The 17,289-nt window shown below is 34.3% G+C and overlaps 3 protein-coding genes across 3 annotated transcripts; all 3 read right to left on the bottom strand.

The window, feature by feature from the left end:
• Positions 1-901: 901 nt before the first annotated feature.
• Positions 902-3,150, bottom strand: LOC129876312 (UDP-glycosyltransferase 76E1). Its single transcript, XM_055951723.1, has 2 exons — positions 2,667-3,150; positions 902-2,081 (listed from the first exon to the last, which is right to left on the bottom strand). Exons 1-2 carry the CDS (start codon positions 3,127-3,129, stop codon positions 1,117-1,119), a joined length of 1,428 nt encoding a protein of 475 aa, XP_055807698.1. The 5' UTR covers positions 3,130-3,150; the 3' UTR covers positions 902-1,116.
• A 2,235-nt stretch (positions 3,151-5,385) lies between these two features.
• On the bottom strand, positions 5,386-9,525 carry LOC129876066 (heparanase-like protein 3). The gene is made up of 9 exons (XM_055951370.1): positions 9,225-9,525; positions 8,238-8,274; positions 7,955-8,138; positions 7,684-7,835; positions 7,031-7,261; positions 6,443-6,632; positions 6,230-6,355; positions 5,977-6,076; positions 5,386-5,883 (listed from the first exon to the last, which is right to left on the bottom strand). The coding sequence occupies exons 1-9, from the start codon at positions 9,453-9,455 to the stop codon at positions 5,515-5,517; spliced, it is 1,620 nt and encodes a 539-aa protein (XP_055807345.1). The 5' UTR covers positions 9,456-9,525; the 3' UTR covers positions 5,386-5,514.
• A 2,605-nt stretch (positions 9,526-12,130) lies between these two features.
• LOC129876067 (mitochondrial succinate-fumarate transporter 1) lies at positions 12,131-17,280 on the bottom strand. Its single transcript, XM_055951371.1, has 2 exons — positions 16,712-17,280; positions 12,131-12,916 (listed from the first exon to the last, which is right to left on the bottom strand). Exons 1-2 carry the CDS (start codon positions 17,102-17,104, stop codon positions 12,380-12,382), a joined length of 930 nt encoding a protein of 309 aa, XP_055807346.1. The 5' UTR covers positions 17,105-17,280; the 3' UTR covers positions 12,131-12,379.
• Between the last annotated feature and the right edge of the window lie 9 nt (positions 17,281-17,289).

Raw genomic sequence — 17,289 nt, 5'->3', positions numbered from 1 at the left:
ATATATTTGGCAACATCTCAAGTTCTTATAATTCCTACTGAATCAGTGGCAAGTTTGAGTATGCGATTAATGTATTGCTCTTGCCCATATTGTTATTTTGTTGTTGTTGATTATTATCAATTATGTTATAACGATATTTTTTAATAGAATATGTTCATTATAAAATGATAATACAAACTTGTGGGTATTTTTAATAATTTTTAAAACTTACGGCTATAAATCATATTTTTTGAAATATTCAAATATTCTTGGAAAAAATTTGTGGTCAAACGCACGGTGAAACTTCATCCAAAATAACTTGCCAAGTATATTTGAAATTTTGGGGCCAAATGTTAGCGTATTATCCAATTTTATGAATATCTTATGTAATTTTTCTCTTCTCTAGATCGAATTAAAAAAATGTTTTTTGAATGATTAAAGGCTTGTTTGGATGACCTTATAGCTTATGCCTTATAAGCATAAGTTATACATAAGTTAAGCACAAGTTCCTTTATCTTATACATAAGTGATTTACTTAACGTATATAGGTTATACATAAGTTAATCAAGTTTTGAGTCGGTGTCGAGGTCAGGGTTTTGTCTTATGTCGTAGTTGGGGGAGGTGGGTCGAATAGTCGAGTCGAGTCGAGCTCGTCTATGTTAAAGGGTGGGATTTCAAGTCTGGGTCCAATGTCATAGTATTTGCCTAGATTATACCTAGATACTCTTAGGACACTATTTTCTTTTTAACTAACCAAATACTAAAAAATTAGTAAGAAAATCACTTTTTCCTAGAAAATATTTTCTAGTAAAAGATTTTCCTTTTGAAGGTATGACAACAAACATTTTCCTCATACCAAACAAATCCATCGTCTTATATTTTCAAGCAAAGCATTTGGAAGTAGTAACATAGGGATAACAAATAGGAAATCTAAGTTCTAACAACTTATTAAACCAATCAACAAACTAAAGCGAAAAATTAGTTGACAAGGCAATTGTAACAGGCTGCTAAATTGCTTCAGCATTTGCCCCATGGACTTGAGAAAAGTTCACTTCTTATCTTATTCTTCCTTTTGTGATTAAGGACTTGTTGTCTTGCTAAGCTAGCAGGGCACAGGATTATGTAATTCTTCTAACTTCAGGACTCTATGATACATTTGCTTGCTATATGGTTTGAGCTCATGACTGCCCCAACAACAGGCGTTGGTGGAGGGAGCCGTGATGGCAAGGCAGAAATGAAGTCTACCAAATCATTCAGATTCTTATGTGAAGTACCATCAATGTGCATACCAGCAACTATGTTTTGTTTCATGTCTACTACTCTTTTCTTCACATCTTTGCCTTCCTCACTTAGCATGAGTTTTCTTATTGTTTTCTCTATGACCGTTCTCTCGATAACCTCCAATTCGAACCCAACCTTATATATTTGGCTCAGATACCTTGCGTTCACCGGTTGATCTGCTAGAAATGGCCTGCATATCAAAGGGACTTCCTCCAAAATACTTTCAAGCGTAGAGTTCCAACCACAATGAGTGAAAAAGCCTGCTACCGCGGGATGTGCAAGCACCTGTTTTTGTGGCGCCCATTTCACTATCCGTCCTCTTTCACTTACCATTTCCTCAAAACCATCAGGCAGTGCCTCAGCACATTGAAAGCCAGAGACAGAGCCCGGTCGAATAACCCACAAGAACGGCTGATCACTGTTAGCTAATCCCCAAGCAGTCTCAATTAGCTCTTTGTCATCAATCCTCACTAGGCTACCTATGCTGACGTAGAGAACAGAGTTAGGAGCTTGTCTGTCGAGCCACTCGATGCAGCTGTTGTCTTCTTCTAGTAGGCTAGTCGATGAGGCCATAGGCGCCATTTTGTGTAAAGGGCCTATTGGAAAGAAGGGCACCTTGTAATGTTCCTGAAGATGTAACAAAAATGAATTCTCCAAGTCTTGCATCGTGTTCCAAATAGTCGCGACAGATGATCCTACATCGCTCGTTGCTCTACAAAACTTTAGTACCGGTTCTGGAACTGTATTATTGATGGCAGGAAATGGTACATCTTTAAACCTCAAGGGATGAAGCTCCGGTAACGGATCCAGCAACTGAGAATCTGGAATTGCAAGTAATCAATGCAAACTTTTGCGAAAGATAGAGCGTAATGGAAGAAAAAGATTATAGGTTATACCGAGAATATATCTTAGTCATGTTAATATACATCTACTTTAGGTCCTATTCTTTCTAGGAGCCTTCTGCCCTGTTACTTCTATTACTCTCTGGTCCATTTTGCTTGTCATGTTTTTTTTCACGCCTCCTAAGAAAACAACAACAAAAATGGTAATTTGATTAAATTAAATTTGATCTCAGGGCATACCACTGTCCTTTTCACCCCATTATTTTCTCTCCACATTTATTGAGTAAGGCTAAAAGTGGAAACTAATAGTTAGTTATATCTTAGTTTTCTAAACTGACAACTACTTTTAGTAATGGCGACAAGTCTAGTCTACCGGAAGGAGTACTTTTCAATTCTATTTTAATTTTCTATAATGTTGATTTGAGATGAAAGTAAATATGGAGCGATTCATATAACCGACCTCAACTTGTTTGGGATTGACACGTAGTTATTGTTATGGTATTATGATTTGAAATGATTTTTCATTAAAATGTTGAAGCAGAGGATGTGTAATTGTTCTCATACCTTCAAAAGGAAAATATTTTTCTGGTTGGTGTAAAATGGTGATCATAGAGTGCAAATATGCAGCACTGAAAGTGCGCAGGACAATGCTTGGAATCCTCAGCTGGGTGGCTATATCATCGACGAAGAACATGACGTTGTCATAAACAATACAAGCGACCTTATCACCTTCCTCTTCCATCATCTCAACAAGGTAGTTTCTGAGGGGTGCCTTGCAATTCTCATTCATATCATACATGTTATCTAAACTCGGAAATGAGAGGTCGATTCCTTGTAATCCGTCATCCATAGAATGGAAGACGAATTCAGGATGATTGGAATAATTAGGAGAATTGTGTTCAGTATGTGCAACTATGACAGAAAAGCCTTGTGAATGAAGGATACTTCCAAGCTGTAGCATTGGTGTTAAATGCCCCTGGAATGGATGCGGCACTAATACTGCACTCTGTTTTCTTTCAATTTTCATCTTTGATATCTTGAATTTCTCTTCTTGAAGGAAGTTTATATATAAACTGTTAATTAAGGTTTGAACTATAAGGAGTAGGGGCGGATCTAGCAAAGTACCGGTTTGACGTGAACCCAATAACTTTTATTGAAATAATGTATTTGTATCAATATTGTGTTTCGATGAAGTTCAATTTTCCTATGTTCGTTGTTAAAATTTTTGAAGAATGTTTAGGCATAATACATAAATATGTCATTTAACTTGGCTTCATTTTATATTTATGTCCTCCAATTTTGGGTATGCGCAAGTAGACACTTAAACTTATATAAAATTAAACAAGTAGACATGTGTGTCCTACGTGGCACAATACACGTCAGATGTCATGTGGGACACAAAATTGCAATATAGGACGAATGCGTCTATTTGTTCAAGTTTTGGATAGTTTAAGTGTCGACTTGTGTACTAGTGAAGTTAGAATTCATAGTTGCCAACTTAAGTCAAGTTAAAAATCATATTTATGTATTTATTTTTGTTTTTCCTACCTCAAACACACTTCATCTTCGCTTCTACACCCAAAGGCTCATCCCCAACACCCCTACCCCAAGTTCACGTTTTATAATATTTATCAAGATTATATATAAATATTTTTAAAATTATTTTTTTTTGCTTACCTATCGAACACAACACCTTTTCTTAAATTTCACAATTTTCATGGCCTGGCGCCAAAAATGTTGGAATATTGTGGTGCTACTTGATAGTGAATGAGTGGTGACAAAATTGGGACAACTCACCATTGTTAATCACGAAAAAGAGAGTGTAATCTTAGAACTATGATTCTTTGGAGACTTAGCCACAAGTAGAAGATGCCTCGAACTTGACAATGATATTATTTGTCTTTATATATGTATTTTCTAGTCGAAAAAATAATATCAAGGAAAGTTGTCTCTTTATGTGCATGTTTTCAACACGTGTTTTCCTTTGTACATTTACTTTTTGTTTTTTTTAAAAAAAAAATCAAAAATATTTTTAAACTATATGAAATAAATAAAAATATCTTCTATTTATAATTTGGTCTAAAAATACTCTTGTCATCAATACTTTTACTCAAACATGTCCTTGTTATTATTAAATGGGTCAAAAATTCCCCTTTTCAAATAAATATATTATTTATTTTTCTTTTTGAACATATTATTTTCCTAATAATATTTATTTTATTAGTAAATGTTTATTCTACTTCAATTAGAAAAATAATTAAAAAATTAAAAATATTTCTTATTTTATTATAATTATTTTTTATCATTATTTGAATGAAAATTAATAATTGATTTATTCTTTTTTAATTGATAAAATGAGATTAAAAAGAAAAAAAATAATTTTTTACATTTTTATTACTTAAAGTGGTTTAAAAAGAAAGAAAACAAGAATAGAGTTCCTTAAAAGTAATATTTTTTTAAGGAACAAGATTTGTTTTTTAATATATATATATATATATATAATATGAGCATTTTTTGATCAAATTATCAATAATAAGATCATTTTTTGATCAAAGTATTGACGGCAAGAGCATTTTTAGACCAAACTATAAATAAAGGACATTTTTCAATTTCAAATAGTTTAAGAGTATTTTTGATCTTTTTTTCTTTTTTTTTTGTGCGCATAGACCGCAGAGTGGTGGAGTAAACACGTGTTTTACCAATTATCAAATATTCTTTAATTTTGGATTTGTATAAGTAAATATTTAAACTTGTATAAAATTAAATAAATAGACACATTCATCCTATGTGACATCCTATATGACAATTTTGTGTCTTACGTGGTGTCCTACGTGTATTATGCCACGTAGGATGCGTGTCTCTACTTGTTTAGTTTTATACAAATTTAGGTATCTATTTATGCACACTCAAAATTTGAGGGCACAGATGTCAGCTAAATCTAATTTAAAGAGCATATTTATGTATTATGACTATCCCAATTTTATCAATTATCTTTGTAATTTTTTTCTTCTCTAGATTGAAAATTGGAAAAAGCGTTATACCCAATGATTAAAGGCTTATTTGGATGTGCTTATACCTAATGACTTTTAAGCATAAGTTATAGAAGTTCGGAATCCTAACTTATGACATATTTTTGTTATTTTGACTTTAAAATAAATACTCAAAAATACTTCTTCTTTTTTTATTTTATCCAATAACAATATACCCAGTACAATCTCATAAGTGAATTTTGAGAAAGATAGAATGTATGCAAACCTTACTCCTATCTCATTAAAAAGAAAGATTATTTCCGAAAAATATTATTTTATTTTACTCAAACACTACAAACGTGGTTAAAAGCATCTAGTTTAAGTGGAGAAATACCCTAATTTATTACTAAAATCAATTCATGATACAAGTGGGGAAATAATCCTTACATGTTCTCTCTGGTAAACATACTACAAGCAGGCACTTGAATGGTGGGAATATGAATAAATACAATTGAAAGAGGAGCAATGACAATTGGATCAGAGGGATTCACTCTTATAGGTTCCAAGAGAGGGATTCTTCCAAAATGATCTACATTAAGTTCCTTTCCATTCAAAAGCACAGTTTGGCTATGTAATTCACCATCTTTGGCTGTAAGGTGATATTCTTCCCTCTCAATTCCGTGTCTCGGGTTCTGATCGTTCGTGACATGTAGCAGCATTGGCGACTCGTTTGTGTTAGCAAGTGTGACTGAAAGACTAATATTAACAGTTGTACTACCATGCATGTTGATCAACATCAGCGCGATTCCTTCCTGCAACATATTGATATGCATTTAGAAATCACAATGATCTCTAGTGTAGATCATAGGAAGTTTCTTACAATTCTCTAAGATGTTCAAACTTACGGAAGATTTTGAACAGTGAGCATAAGAGCGTAGTTTTTTCATTCCTTGGAACCGTGTTGATAGAACATTCCTTCCCATCAAACGGTGCCATAAAAGAGCACTGTATGCATGAAAGAGAAAGCAAGTAACAATAAGTATAATGCTAAACGAGTAAGTTACATTACCATGTAAAACGTGTTCTGCATTAGTTCAATAGATAATGCAGTTGGTCTTGTTTTCAAGAAAACAATATCGAAGAGCTGCTAAGGCGTACCCATAATAATCAGGATTTGGATGAAAGTTTGTGGTATTGAGGAGACCATAGTTTCCACCAACCAAGGTTTGTCGACAATATTTCTTATTATCGAACGTGGCTGACATCCCAAGCTGATCCAAGTACCTATATATTGCAAGCAGCAAAATCACTTCTATGAAATCTTGACAAGAAGGTTATCAGAGGTATAGACCAATTAGGTTGAATTTTTACCAAAAGCTGGACACGAAGCTATTTGAAATATGATTGCGACCACTGTTATAAACTCCTCCACTTTCACCAACCCATGCTACGGCTGAAGTTCCAGAATTTCGGAGAACGCCTTGAAGATTTTGCAATATTTTGGATTCTTCATCCAGATGAGAAGGTTCAAGTATTTTCTGAACTAGTTTGGTGTCATTGCCTAAATATCAGATGATTCGTTATTCCAATAAAAATGGCTGAGCTAGGAGCCTAGGATTAGGGGAAAATTAAAACTTACAACAATATACTCACTGTAATCCCACAAGTGGAGTCTGAGGAGGGTAGAGTGTACACAGACCTTACCCCTACCTTGGTAGGCAGAGAGGTGAGGTTGTTTCCGATAGACACTTGGCTCAAGGAAAAACATATCAAAGTAGATCGAAAAAGAAATATGAAAGTGAAAAAATCATGGCAAAATACTATAGAAAGTATGATGAAGATTCTGAAAAAAGGAACAGTAACTACAACACAATAATGTGACAATCGAAGTACAAGAGATAGGAGATAATAACAGAAATTGAAGGACAAGAAACTACATCAGAAAAGAGCTTAACGTACCTCCGCCAACACTGTAAATGTGATGTGTAACTACTTGAAGAGAATTGGAGGCTTTATCCATAAATTTCAGAAACCAAACAGCATCAAATATTCCTCCTGGTGCAAGGATTAATGGCATAATATCTTTCCCTTTATATATATCTTCCACTAATTTGTGAAGAGCCATAACATCACAAGCATACTGGTCGGCTGAAATACCTGGACCTATTCCGTTTCCATTCAATTCATTTCCTGGAAAGAAACTACAAATTTAAATCAAATGTAGCAGAGAGTAGGCCAAGAGATGAAATATCGGTCAACAGTCTCAGAGTTGGCTTGTGATATTTTGTTCCTATGGAAGGAAGTGATCCATGCGAACCTGTCTTATGGAAGCACTTCAACATTTATTTTCTTGATTAAGAGAATGATATGGATATACTGTCAACTACAACGGAAAAGTTCTCTATCGCCCTGTATGAAGATCTAATTACTAAGAAATTGATGCACATGCTCTTTCATACGACAACAAAATGGAACACTCAACGACAATACAAGGATAATTCTCATACTACTTGCTCCTTACAGTATTGTTAATTCTCTTAAGTTTATGCTAAATTTGCATACCAGCATACCCCTAAAGTAACTGTAGTTAAAGAACATAGAGAGTTTCATACCAAGCTCCCAGCCGTGGATAGTATAACCCCTGCTGACTGTATATCTGATCAAAGACGCTGCATTGCTGGAATCCCAATCTCCCAAAGCAGTGCTGCCATCAGGAACTACTGTCTTTCCATTTAAAGTATTCAACCCAAAAGTTACTTTTGCCCTGTAATGATACATATAATAGCTCTTCACTAACAAGAACTCAGTCCATAAATATCACATCCCTAGACGATTTTCCTCAGTCAAGTTTAAAATGCAGAAAACTGCATGAAGTATAGTTACCCCGTTTTCTTGAAAAATTCGTTGAGTTCATCCCAACGATACAAAGGCAAGCAACCTTGCGTGAAGCCAAACAACTCTGTAGCATCACGGAGAAAAAGAGTACATGGTTGTTCATTATGCGTCGCTTGGTATATTAGTTTATCTTGCAATGTGCCTCCAAGTCTAATTATTAATGGAGAAAACGCTGCAACACGCAGGAGGAAACTTCAATAGTTATTAATCAGAAAACTACTGAATAATTTTTGAATGTATCATAGATAGGTGTTTCTCCAAAAATCTATACCTCTGATTGCATTCAAAAATACCTTGTTGCTTAGATCCTGCAATAAAGAATACTCCCCATCAGTGCAATGAGATGTTAGGTTGAATATAACTTAATGCACCTAGGGTGTAAGTGGAGTCGTGGTCATGAAGTAGATTGAGAACCATGAGGTTTCAGGTTCAAATCTCACCGGATGCAAAATCACTAGGTGATTTTTTTTTCATTTGTCCAAATCCTGGTGGACAAGTTGGTCAAAATATTTTGAAAAACATCTTCTATAAGAAAGCACGTAAGGCCACCATCCCCCATCCCTTGACCATCCCAACATCCGAACCATCTCCCCCACCTCCATACTGTTTTACTCCCTCTGATCCATTGATCCATATTAAGTGAATTGTTGGGTAGGACACATCTGTTAAAGAGAAATATTTAAAAACATAAATTAAAGGCTATTTTCCACTATTACCTTTTGATTATTTCTAAACTATTCTCCTAGAAAATACAAATTAGTTAAAAAAAGGAAATAAATATAAAAAAAATTACCAACAATTCACTTATGAAAAAAGTCCCAACAACAATTTACTTAATATGAACCGGCGGGAGTACCAGATAACATACAAATTATTTTTGAGATAATATTTTTTTCTTACTTAGCAAACACTAAAAAATAATATTTTTTTTTTTAAAAAAACGCTCTCTTATTTTCACGGAAAACATTTTCCTACATAAAACTATCAAAATATGAAGAATATAGAGTGGGTGTAGTAGTTTACACTACAAAATTTGAAGGGGAGAATTGATATTTTTAGGCCACTTACAATTATTTTGTTTTATATCTTTTTTTTTTACGAAACATCTGAAAAGGTCATTTTCTTCCGTTGATTTTGTATGTGGCCAAGAAATCTTAATTCCTCACAAGTAGAGCCTTGTATGCTGAAAATACTGAGTATCTGCAATTATTTTAATATAACAGAGAATTTAAAGTAAATTGTAAAAAGGGGAACTTACAAGATTAAGAAGAGAAGCATTTCCCCAGCTACAAGTTCCATAGTCACATTTACTAGGAGGCCACCAATCTAAGGTTGCACAAATGAATTCATTATCAATTTTTGCAATTGAAGAAAACCCATCAATGTAAAGAATCCCTTCTTCAATAATATCTGCTCTTGAAATTTGGTTCAAGTACAAGGACAATAGCAACAAGTACAACCCCAAGTAGCACCTCAACGAAGAAGCCATTGGCACAGTGCTAGTTGAGTTATTTTACACTAAAGTTTGCTCTCACCTAACTTTAATTTTCTTCTAGCATTAAAATGTCCACATGTAGGAGTTAATGCATAAAAGACAAACTACGCTTATCATACATGTGGGAATTGTGTACGCCCCCCGTCCATTTTTTTAATTACTCGCTCCGTTCTCTTTTAATTGTTATTTTTAAATTTAACACACTCATTTAAAAAAATAATGATTGATATGATTAATTTTTTTTTTTCACAAATGATAGATTAAAAGTGACAAGTAAAAATTAAAAATTTAGTTTTAAAATAGTGAACAAATAAAATTAAAGAGTAGTTCGACGCACTTTTTAAGGAATAATAAATAGAATAGTAATTTTACTATATCACTATTTGAATATATTTTAGGAAAATGGCTCAAATATGCCATCAAACTTTGAGAAAAGACCCATTTATGTCATCCGTTAAAAATTTGGCTCATCTATATTATTGTCGTTTGAGAAAAGGTTCATTTATGTCATTATTTTTTAACTCCGATTTTGCAAAACCACCTAGACAACTTTTAACACTTTTCTATTGGTGTTTTGAATCAAATGTACTTTTTTGCTTCTTCTTCATCAAGAGCACTAAAAACACATGAAGAAGAAAGCAAAAAAAGTACATTTGATTCAAAACTTCAATTAAAAAATATTAAAAGTTGTTTAGGTGGTTTTGCAAAATCGGGGTTAAAAATAATGGCATAGATGAGCCTTTTCTCAAACGACAATGACATAGATGAGTCAAACTTTTAATAAATAGCATAAATAAATCTTTTCTCAAAGTTCGATGACATATTTGAGCTTTTTCCTTATATTTTATTTGTTTAAAATAAATTATATTTTTAAATAATGCACACTTTTTAAAAAAAACTATTCATTTCTAGAAAGTAAGATGTATTTTTTACTAACTTAATCTTAATAAAAAAAAATATTATGTGAATGTTTCTTTATTTAAATAAGGATAAAAGTGAAAGATACCACTTATCCTAAAATGTTGGGAGTAACAAATTTAATACTTCCTCAGTTCATTTTTATTTGTCTTATTTAGATTTGAAACTTTAATTTAAAAAATAAATGATTGATATGATTATTTTATCATACAATTTATGTTGATTGATGTTTACTATTAGTTTTGAAAAATAATTTAGAAAATAAATTATTAATGTTAAAAGAAACATGAAAAAGAATAATTATCTTCTCTAAATATGTTTACGGTAACAAATAAAAATGAAATTTAATTTTAAAATAGCATATAAATAAAAATGGACAGATGGATATTTTGGACATTATTATAAGTAGATCTAGCGATGGGTTTATTTTCCTAAAAAAAAAAGATATTTTTTATTTTTTTAAATTAATCAAACACGAGAAAATAAAAAAATATAGCGAGTGCACAGTTAAAGACTTGCCAAATTATTTGCAACACGAAAGTTCCATTCGAAGTTTCGAACACATATCACAGTTTAAAGAGCAGATTTTTTAATCAAAACTTTGAATTCTATATTTAAAAAATAAAAGAAATCAAAACGATAAAGGCGCAGAGTGCGGCCTTACCAGAAAAAGTTTGTTAACTTTTCTTTGGTAAGGCATGGGGACTACGCCTTACAAGGTGAAGAGCATGATTAAATTAAGAATTAAGGTTAAAGTATATGTTAATTAATTATACTTGTTTTTAGCGGTAGAAGTATGTAAGTTAATAAAAGGTGTACGTTGAGATAAAAAAAAAATTGGCTTCCCATCCTGTGTTCGAAGTCAGTGGAGTCTCAATTAAATCAAAATTGCGCATAGTACCCATTTGGAGGTGTCGCTCCCAACAAAATTTTCGTCATATTCAAGGCTCGAACACGAAATATATGATTAAAGGTGAAGCAATCCTACTAGTGCAATACAACTCATATACGTTGAGATATTATGCATCATGTACTGCAGGAAACAATTTTGTACGTTTTGATGTTATATATCCTTTTAAAGTCGTATTCAATTTATCTTAATTTATACTCTAATTATTCACTTTTACTTATCGCATATGGACTTGACACACTAAAGAAAACAATGTTGGATATGATTATTTATATGTTAACAATTGGATGTGTTAAAAGTGACAAGTAAAAATGAAATTTATTTATGAAATAGTAGAAAAATAAAAGTGAACAGAGGGAGTATAGTATTGTAGTGATTTTAATGTACAAGAGAACATAATGTTTTAGTTTGAAATGCAAGTTAGTCACTACTTTATAATTGATGTTAGGGTGTTTACAGATACTAACTCCTCCATTAGTACAAGAAAACATTTTGTTCAACAATTGAAATGGAAGGCGTGGGGTCTACACGCCCACCCTCACACCTTGTAAAGCATGTAAGGGGCAAGGGGTAAGGCGTGATGCCCCCATGCCTTTTCATTTTGATATCTTTCATTTTTTAAGTTATCGTTTGAAATTTTTGATTTTTAAAAAAATTGCCCTTTAGTCTCCAGACTCGATCGAAGTTCCCTTTGAAGAAAACTAAAACAAAGGGCGACTAAAATAAAAAATTATAAAATGTCTTCTTTTTTTCCCCCTTTTGGCAAGGGTAAAAAATCAACAATGATCTCAAGCACTTCAGTCGCACCAGTTAGATTTTCATCCTCAATACATATCAAAATGAGACTTCAAAGATTTCAAATTTACTGCAAAATTCAGTTACCCAGCCTGTAAAGATGGAGGTAATCTAGACAAACATTGTTATGGTTGCGGCATCTCAGTGAAAATGTGGATAAGGCGTAGCACCATCTTATTTTCGCCTTCAATCAATAGCTAAAGAAACTATAAAGGGCAAAACTTGTCCAGCTTCTGCCAGAAAAATGAACTAAGAACCAGAACAAAGAAAGGCGAGGACAAAACTGCAGTAGTACCTATAAAGGTGCATTTGTCAAGTATGTCCTCTCGTAAAAGCCAGTTATTTGGTCAGCCACAGCCCACATAATCGCCTGGCCCGGTGGGATCCTCATGAGCCGGGGAATTAGTCCCTTCCACAAGGCACGTAATCCTTCTTCTGCATGTATTGTTGCGATGGCATGAAACATTCCTCTGTACTTCAACTCGCCCCCAGATTTACTCTGAGCCATGAGCCTTGTTTTCACAACATCAAATGGCCCGGTGCATATGGGACCAGCTGTCCCTGCCAGGAATCCTGATATCATAGACTGCCATGGCTGAAGAACTTGCCCATCACCTTCATGTTTCTTCCATAACATTGTGTCAAATGCATTCTTGGCTGTAAACATGGCGGCCTGATTTGTACCATTACGCATAACAGTTGGCGCCGCACCTGCCCAGAGACCGAGAATGCCTTCTTCACGAACAATCATACGAGCACAGTGTATAGGTCCCTTGTATCGCAGAAGCTCAGGACTTAATCCTCTCTGCTGCTGTAGTCTAATCTTCACCACCTGCATTGATCAAAGTTTGACAATCATTTAGTGATTTATGCTGAACATCCTTTCAAAAATCTATCTCTTCTGATATTGTGCCATTTTAGAGATGCTAGTATGCCAAATATTATGCAAAGTCGTGCAAATAACCAGAAATTAGCATCCTGTAGATATTATTCTTGACAAGTGATACAGGACAACCTTCAATTGGAACAGCGGATAGGTATTTCACTTCAAGCCTAGCATCAGCCGGAAAATGAAAGTAAACATCTCAACAAGCGAACCATATACAAATGAGCAGAGTGTAATTATTTTATAGATGCTTTTGTTACTTTCTAAAGACTTCTGTATAAAAATGCAAAACACATGAACAATGCAGAATGCAAGCATTTTGTAAGTGCCCCTAGAAGGTTAAAGCATCCCAGCTAAGATAGTTGATAAGTATTCCATACAAACATTTCCACAGCATCCTTTTAGGACCTCTACATACTCAACAAAGCACTAGGTATCCATCACCATCAACTCGGCTATCTTTTCCATTGCAAGGATAATATCAAATTTGTAGTGCCATATGAGCTGTATGTCCATGGTAAACTTGGTCCATTTACGCGGAACCACATCTACTTTAAGAATAAAATCTACTACATTAATTTCTTTTAACTGGATGGTTATCAATATTAACTAATAAAAAACCCAATGAAGCCTGGTCGACTTGGATGTATCTCAGTGAGGCAAATTTCGTCCAATTCAACTAAATGTTGACTGGACATTTTACATAACTTTCAAGTGCATGGTCAACAAACCAAATTTCTCCATTGTTAGAATTGCATTCATCCTCACAATTCAAAAATGAGTCACTACGTAACTTAAATGGAAGAGAAAGGAATTACTCGTTGATCAAAGTTCCACTGCTTTCTTTTTGAATTTGAAAGAATTTGCTAACATAACCTTGTACAATAAAAAGGATTGGTCCTCTCCGCTCACTTTATTGCTTCTCATATCAAATTCTTTTTCACATAGAAGAATCACCGGATGTCACAAATCCAAGCTATTTATAGGAGTCTTCACTGACTAACAAATAAATGAATGGTACTTTTCGCCACCTAAAAGGAACAGTATGCAGAAAATCCACAAATTGGTCCTGTGTTGCACTCCCTAATTCTTCTCCATCTAGCAATATCTTGAATTGCTTGACATTTTGAGAGGCATTTAATTTCCACTGTATTCTGAAGCACTTAATTATCTTGTGCTCTTTGTTGTGTTGTAAGTTGTAAACATGGCATAAGCTTTCAGCTCAACAACGTTACTCTATCTCCTCCTTTAACTTATTTCTAATCCAACCTAGTATTCTTACTCCAACATCCTTCTCTAGAGCTGCACCAATTTTTTTTCTTGATAAAGCACTACAGGTGCATAACCATATCTCGCCTTTGTTTTCTCACTCTAGTGACTAGTGAAGCGATACTCCAGAGCGTTTTATCCTAGTCTCGTTTTACTGGTCCAACCTATCTTATCCAAGGAGAAGACAAAGTATGGTAAACACTCACTCTCCCCCTAACTTTGTGCTAGCCAGGGAGCATTTCATACACGGGGTAAGCTCTTTAGACCTTTATCATATTGTAAACTCCACTAGCTAAGGACCGCCTTCAATTCAATGGACAGTTGATGATCAACACTAATCAGAAACAATAATAGTAGAACTGCTAATAGTTCTTTGCATATCCATTAATATGAATGAACTATAAAATTCCTAGTACATATATTAATATTACAATTGCTTTGTCCACAGTATACCGTGAAATTCCTGTTTTTCGAATAAGAATGATCAAGCTAACAGAACCTTACTATCATAAAAAAGGTCAGCCCGGTGCATTAAAGCTCCCGCTATGCGCGGGGTCCGGGGAAGGGCCTGACCACAAGGGTCTATTGTACGCAGCCTTGCCTTGCATTTCTGCCAGAGGCTGTTTCCAAGGCAGAACCTTACTATCATCATCTTCTTTTTTTATAACTGAGATAACCCCGATGGACCAGGGGCGCATGGTTAGAAATTCAATGGATAATAAGTCCACTCCTCTACCCTTCACTTAAATACCAATTTTTTGTCTATAGTAAGGTACGAAACCATGACGTACACCTAACTCAAACATCACTTGTTGCACTCTTACCACTAGACCAAAGCCTTGGGGAAATCATCTATCTATCCTAATATACATTCTTTTCTCCTTCTTTGAAGCAAGCCACTTCCCTTAGAAAATTGTTACAATTACCTAGCAAAGAAAAATTAGCCATTTTTTGGCAAAGCGTGTTTGATCAACTGGAAAACCACACAAAGTCAGCTAAGGTCACCATTTATAGTGTCCACAGAACCTGTAAATGCTTAACTACATCAGATCTACCACTCATTCTACGTCAAATTATTCATGGTTTTGTTTGAAACTAAAAACATCGATAGTTGGAATGTTCTTTCACTATGCGGATAAAATCTTCAAGTATATCATTCAATTAATGAGTTAATTTCTGTATTGAGGTGAGTGTTGAAAGTTTTATGTAAACAAAAGTTGGGTCTTAATTGGAGATGAAGTCAATAGTTTGATAATGAATGATAACCAAGAGAACTTAAGTCATCCTAAGTGTGGTCTTTGTTGAGTGTACATGAGCAAGAGACATGACCTCGAAGGACAAAGACCCCCTTATTCATTCTTAAAGGGAAAATGTATTTGGGGGTTTTCAAAGGGATATTTTGGCCCTACATTTATTTATGCCTTGTTGGAAGAAATAAAAATAAAAATATGAATTGAGTACAAATGGACGCACAAAACCTAATAATGTAGAGTAAGCTATGAATACAGATGTTAAACCTAGTAAAACACTTTGTTGGTTCATATTTTAGAGGAATTTATCTTAGTAAGCAGGAGAACCTTATTTCCAAAGACTTAGATGCATTATTTAGCAGCACAGTCGAAGTGATTGAATGAAAACCACATTGACAAATAAACACCCTATAAACATTTGGTGTACCAAGTTGATTAGCTTCTAATTACCATTTGCAATTATGAAAACATGAGCAGCATTTAATGCAAAACAAATGTTAGTTTTTTACCCTCAGCTCTAGCCAAATCAATCTGTTTCAGAAAGTGCAGAATGCATACAACACCTGTTATCACTCCAAAAACAATCATTTCTGCATGTAAAATATGTTTACTAGTATTGACATGATAATTGGACCTGACAATCCAAGGAGCAAATGCTTTATAGTCACATTCTCTCCACATACACCATAATCATTTCTTACCTTTTTTATTTTTAGATAAAGACAACTAATTTCCTTTTTGGCTATGTTGTTTTATAGTTTTAGTTTACTTATATCTTTATCCTGAATCATCTCCTTCTTCAAGCTATTAGTTTTAGTTTTACTTATCTATTTGTCCTAAATCATCTCCTTGTTATTGTCGGTACTTGAAGCAGCAATCTCACCCAGGAAAAAAGCTAACTCACCAAGCTTCAAGTGATTGAATAGTCTCAACTGACCTATTAACCAGACAAAAACACTAGGTGATTTCTTCCATTTGTTCTAGCCTTGGTGGACAGAGTTACCAATGGAATTAGTCGAGGTACACTTAAGCTGGCCCGAACACCACATTTAACGGGAAAAAAAATTTATCTACTAGCACAAAGGATTTGTTTGGATTACACTGGACAAACTAATTTACTGGATCAGAAATTAAAACAAACATGTTATGAGCATATAGCCAATTCAACAATTTTCCAACACAATCACAACTAAATCAGAAGAAATTGTGGAAATTAACAGACCTCAAAGGGCGTAACAATAACAAGAGCTTCAAGAACACCAGCACCGAAACCAGCCATGAGCCGTCCCTGCGGACTAAGCTTACCCGTTTCCGAGTTCTTAAAAGATGTCTGCAAAACCGCATTGGAACCCATACGCAACGCATACTTGAGAGTCAAATGAGTAGCGAATGGCGTCAACCCTTTCCAAAGAGCCCTTACGCCTTCCTTATTAATAATGGTGGAGCCGCAATGGGCAATTCCCTTGTAAGCACCGGTCCGGTCCAGTTGAAGTCGGGTTTTGATAACGTCAATGGGTTGCAAACAACTAGCTTCAACGACTCCACCTAATGAACCGGAAATGGCCTTCATGTAAGGTGGAATCGTTTTCTTCCTGCTTGAATTTTCTTCCGCCATTGAAATTAATGAATCCGAAGGAGAAGTAAAACGGTGCCGTTTTTGAGGTCTATTAGACCTCCTCCTCTGCTTCAATGGAGGAAAAAGAGGAACGTGGTGGAAATCACACAAATTTATTATTCTTTTTTTACCTTTCTTCAGATCTTGAAAATTCCCACATGATGATATTAATATTAATTTATTCG

The sequence above is a fragment of the Solanum dulcamara genome, chromosome 12, assembly GCF_947179165.1.
Source record: "Solanum dulcamara chromosome 12, daSolDulc1.2, whole genome shotgun sequence".
Classification (NCBI taxonomy): Eukaryota; Viridiplantae; Streptophyta; class Magnoliopsida; order Solanales; family Solanaceae; genus Solanum; species Solanum dulcamara.
This window is presented reverse-complemented; position numbering and strand designations above follow the sequence as displayed.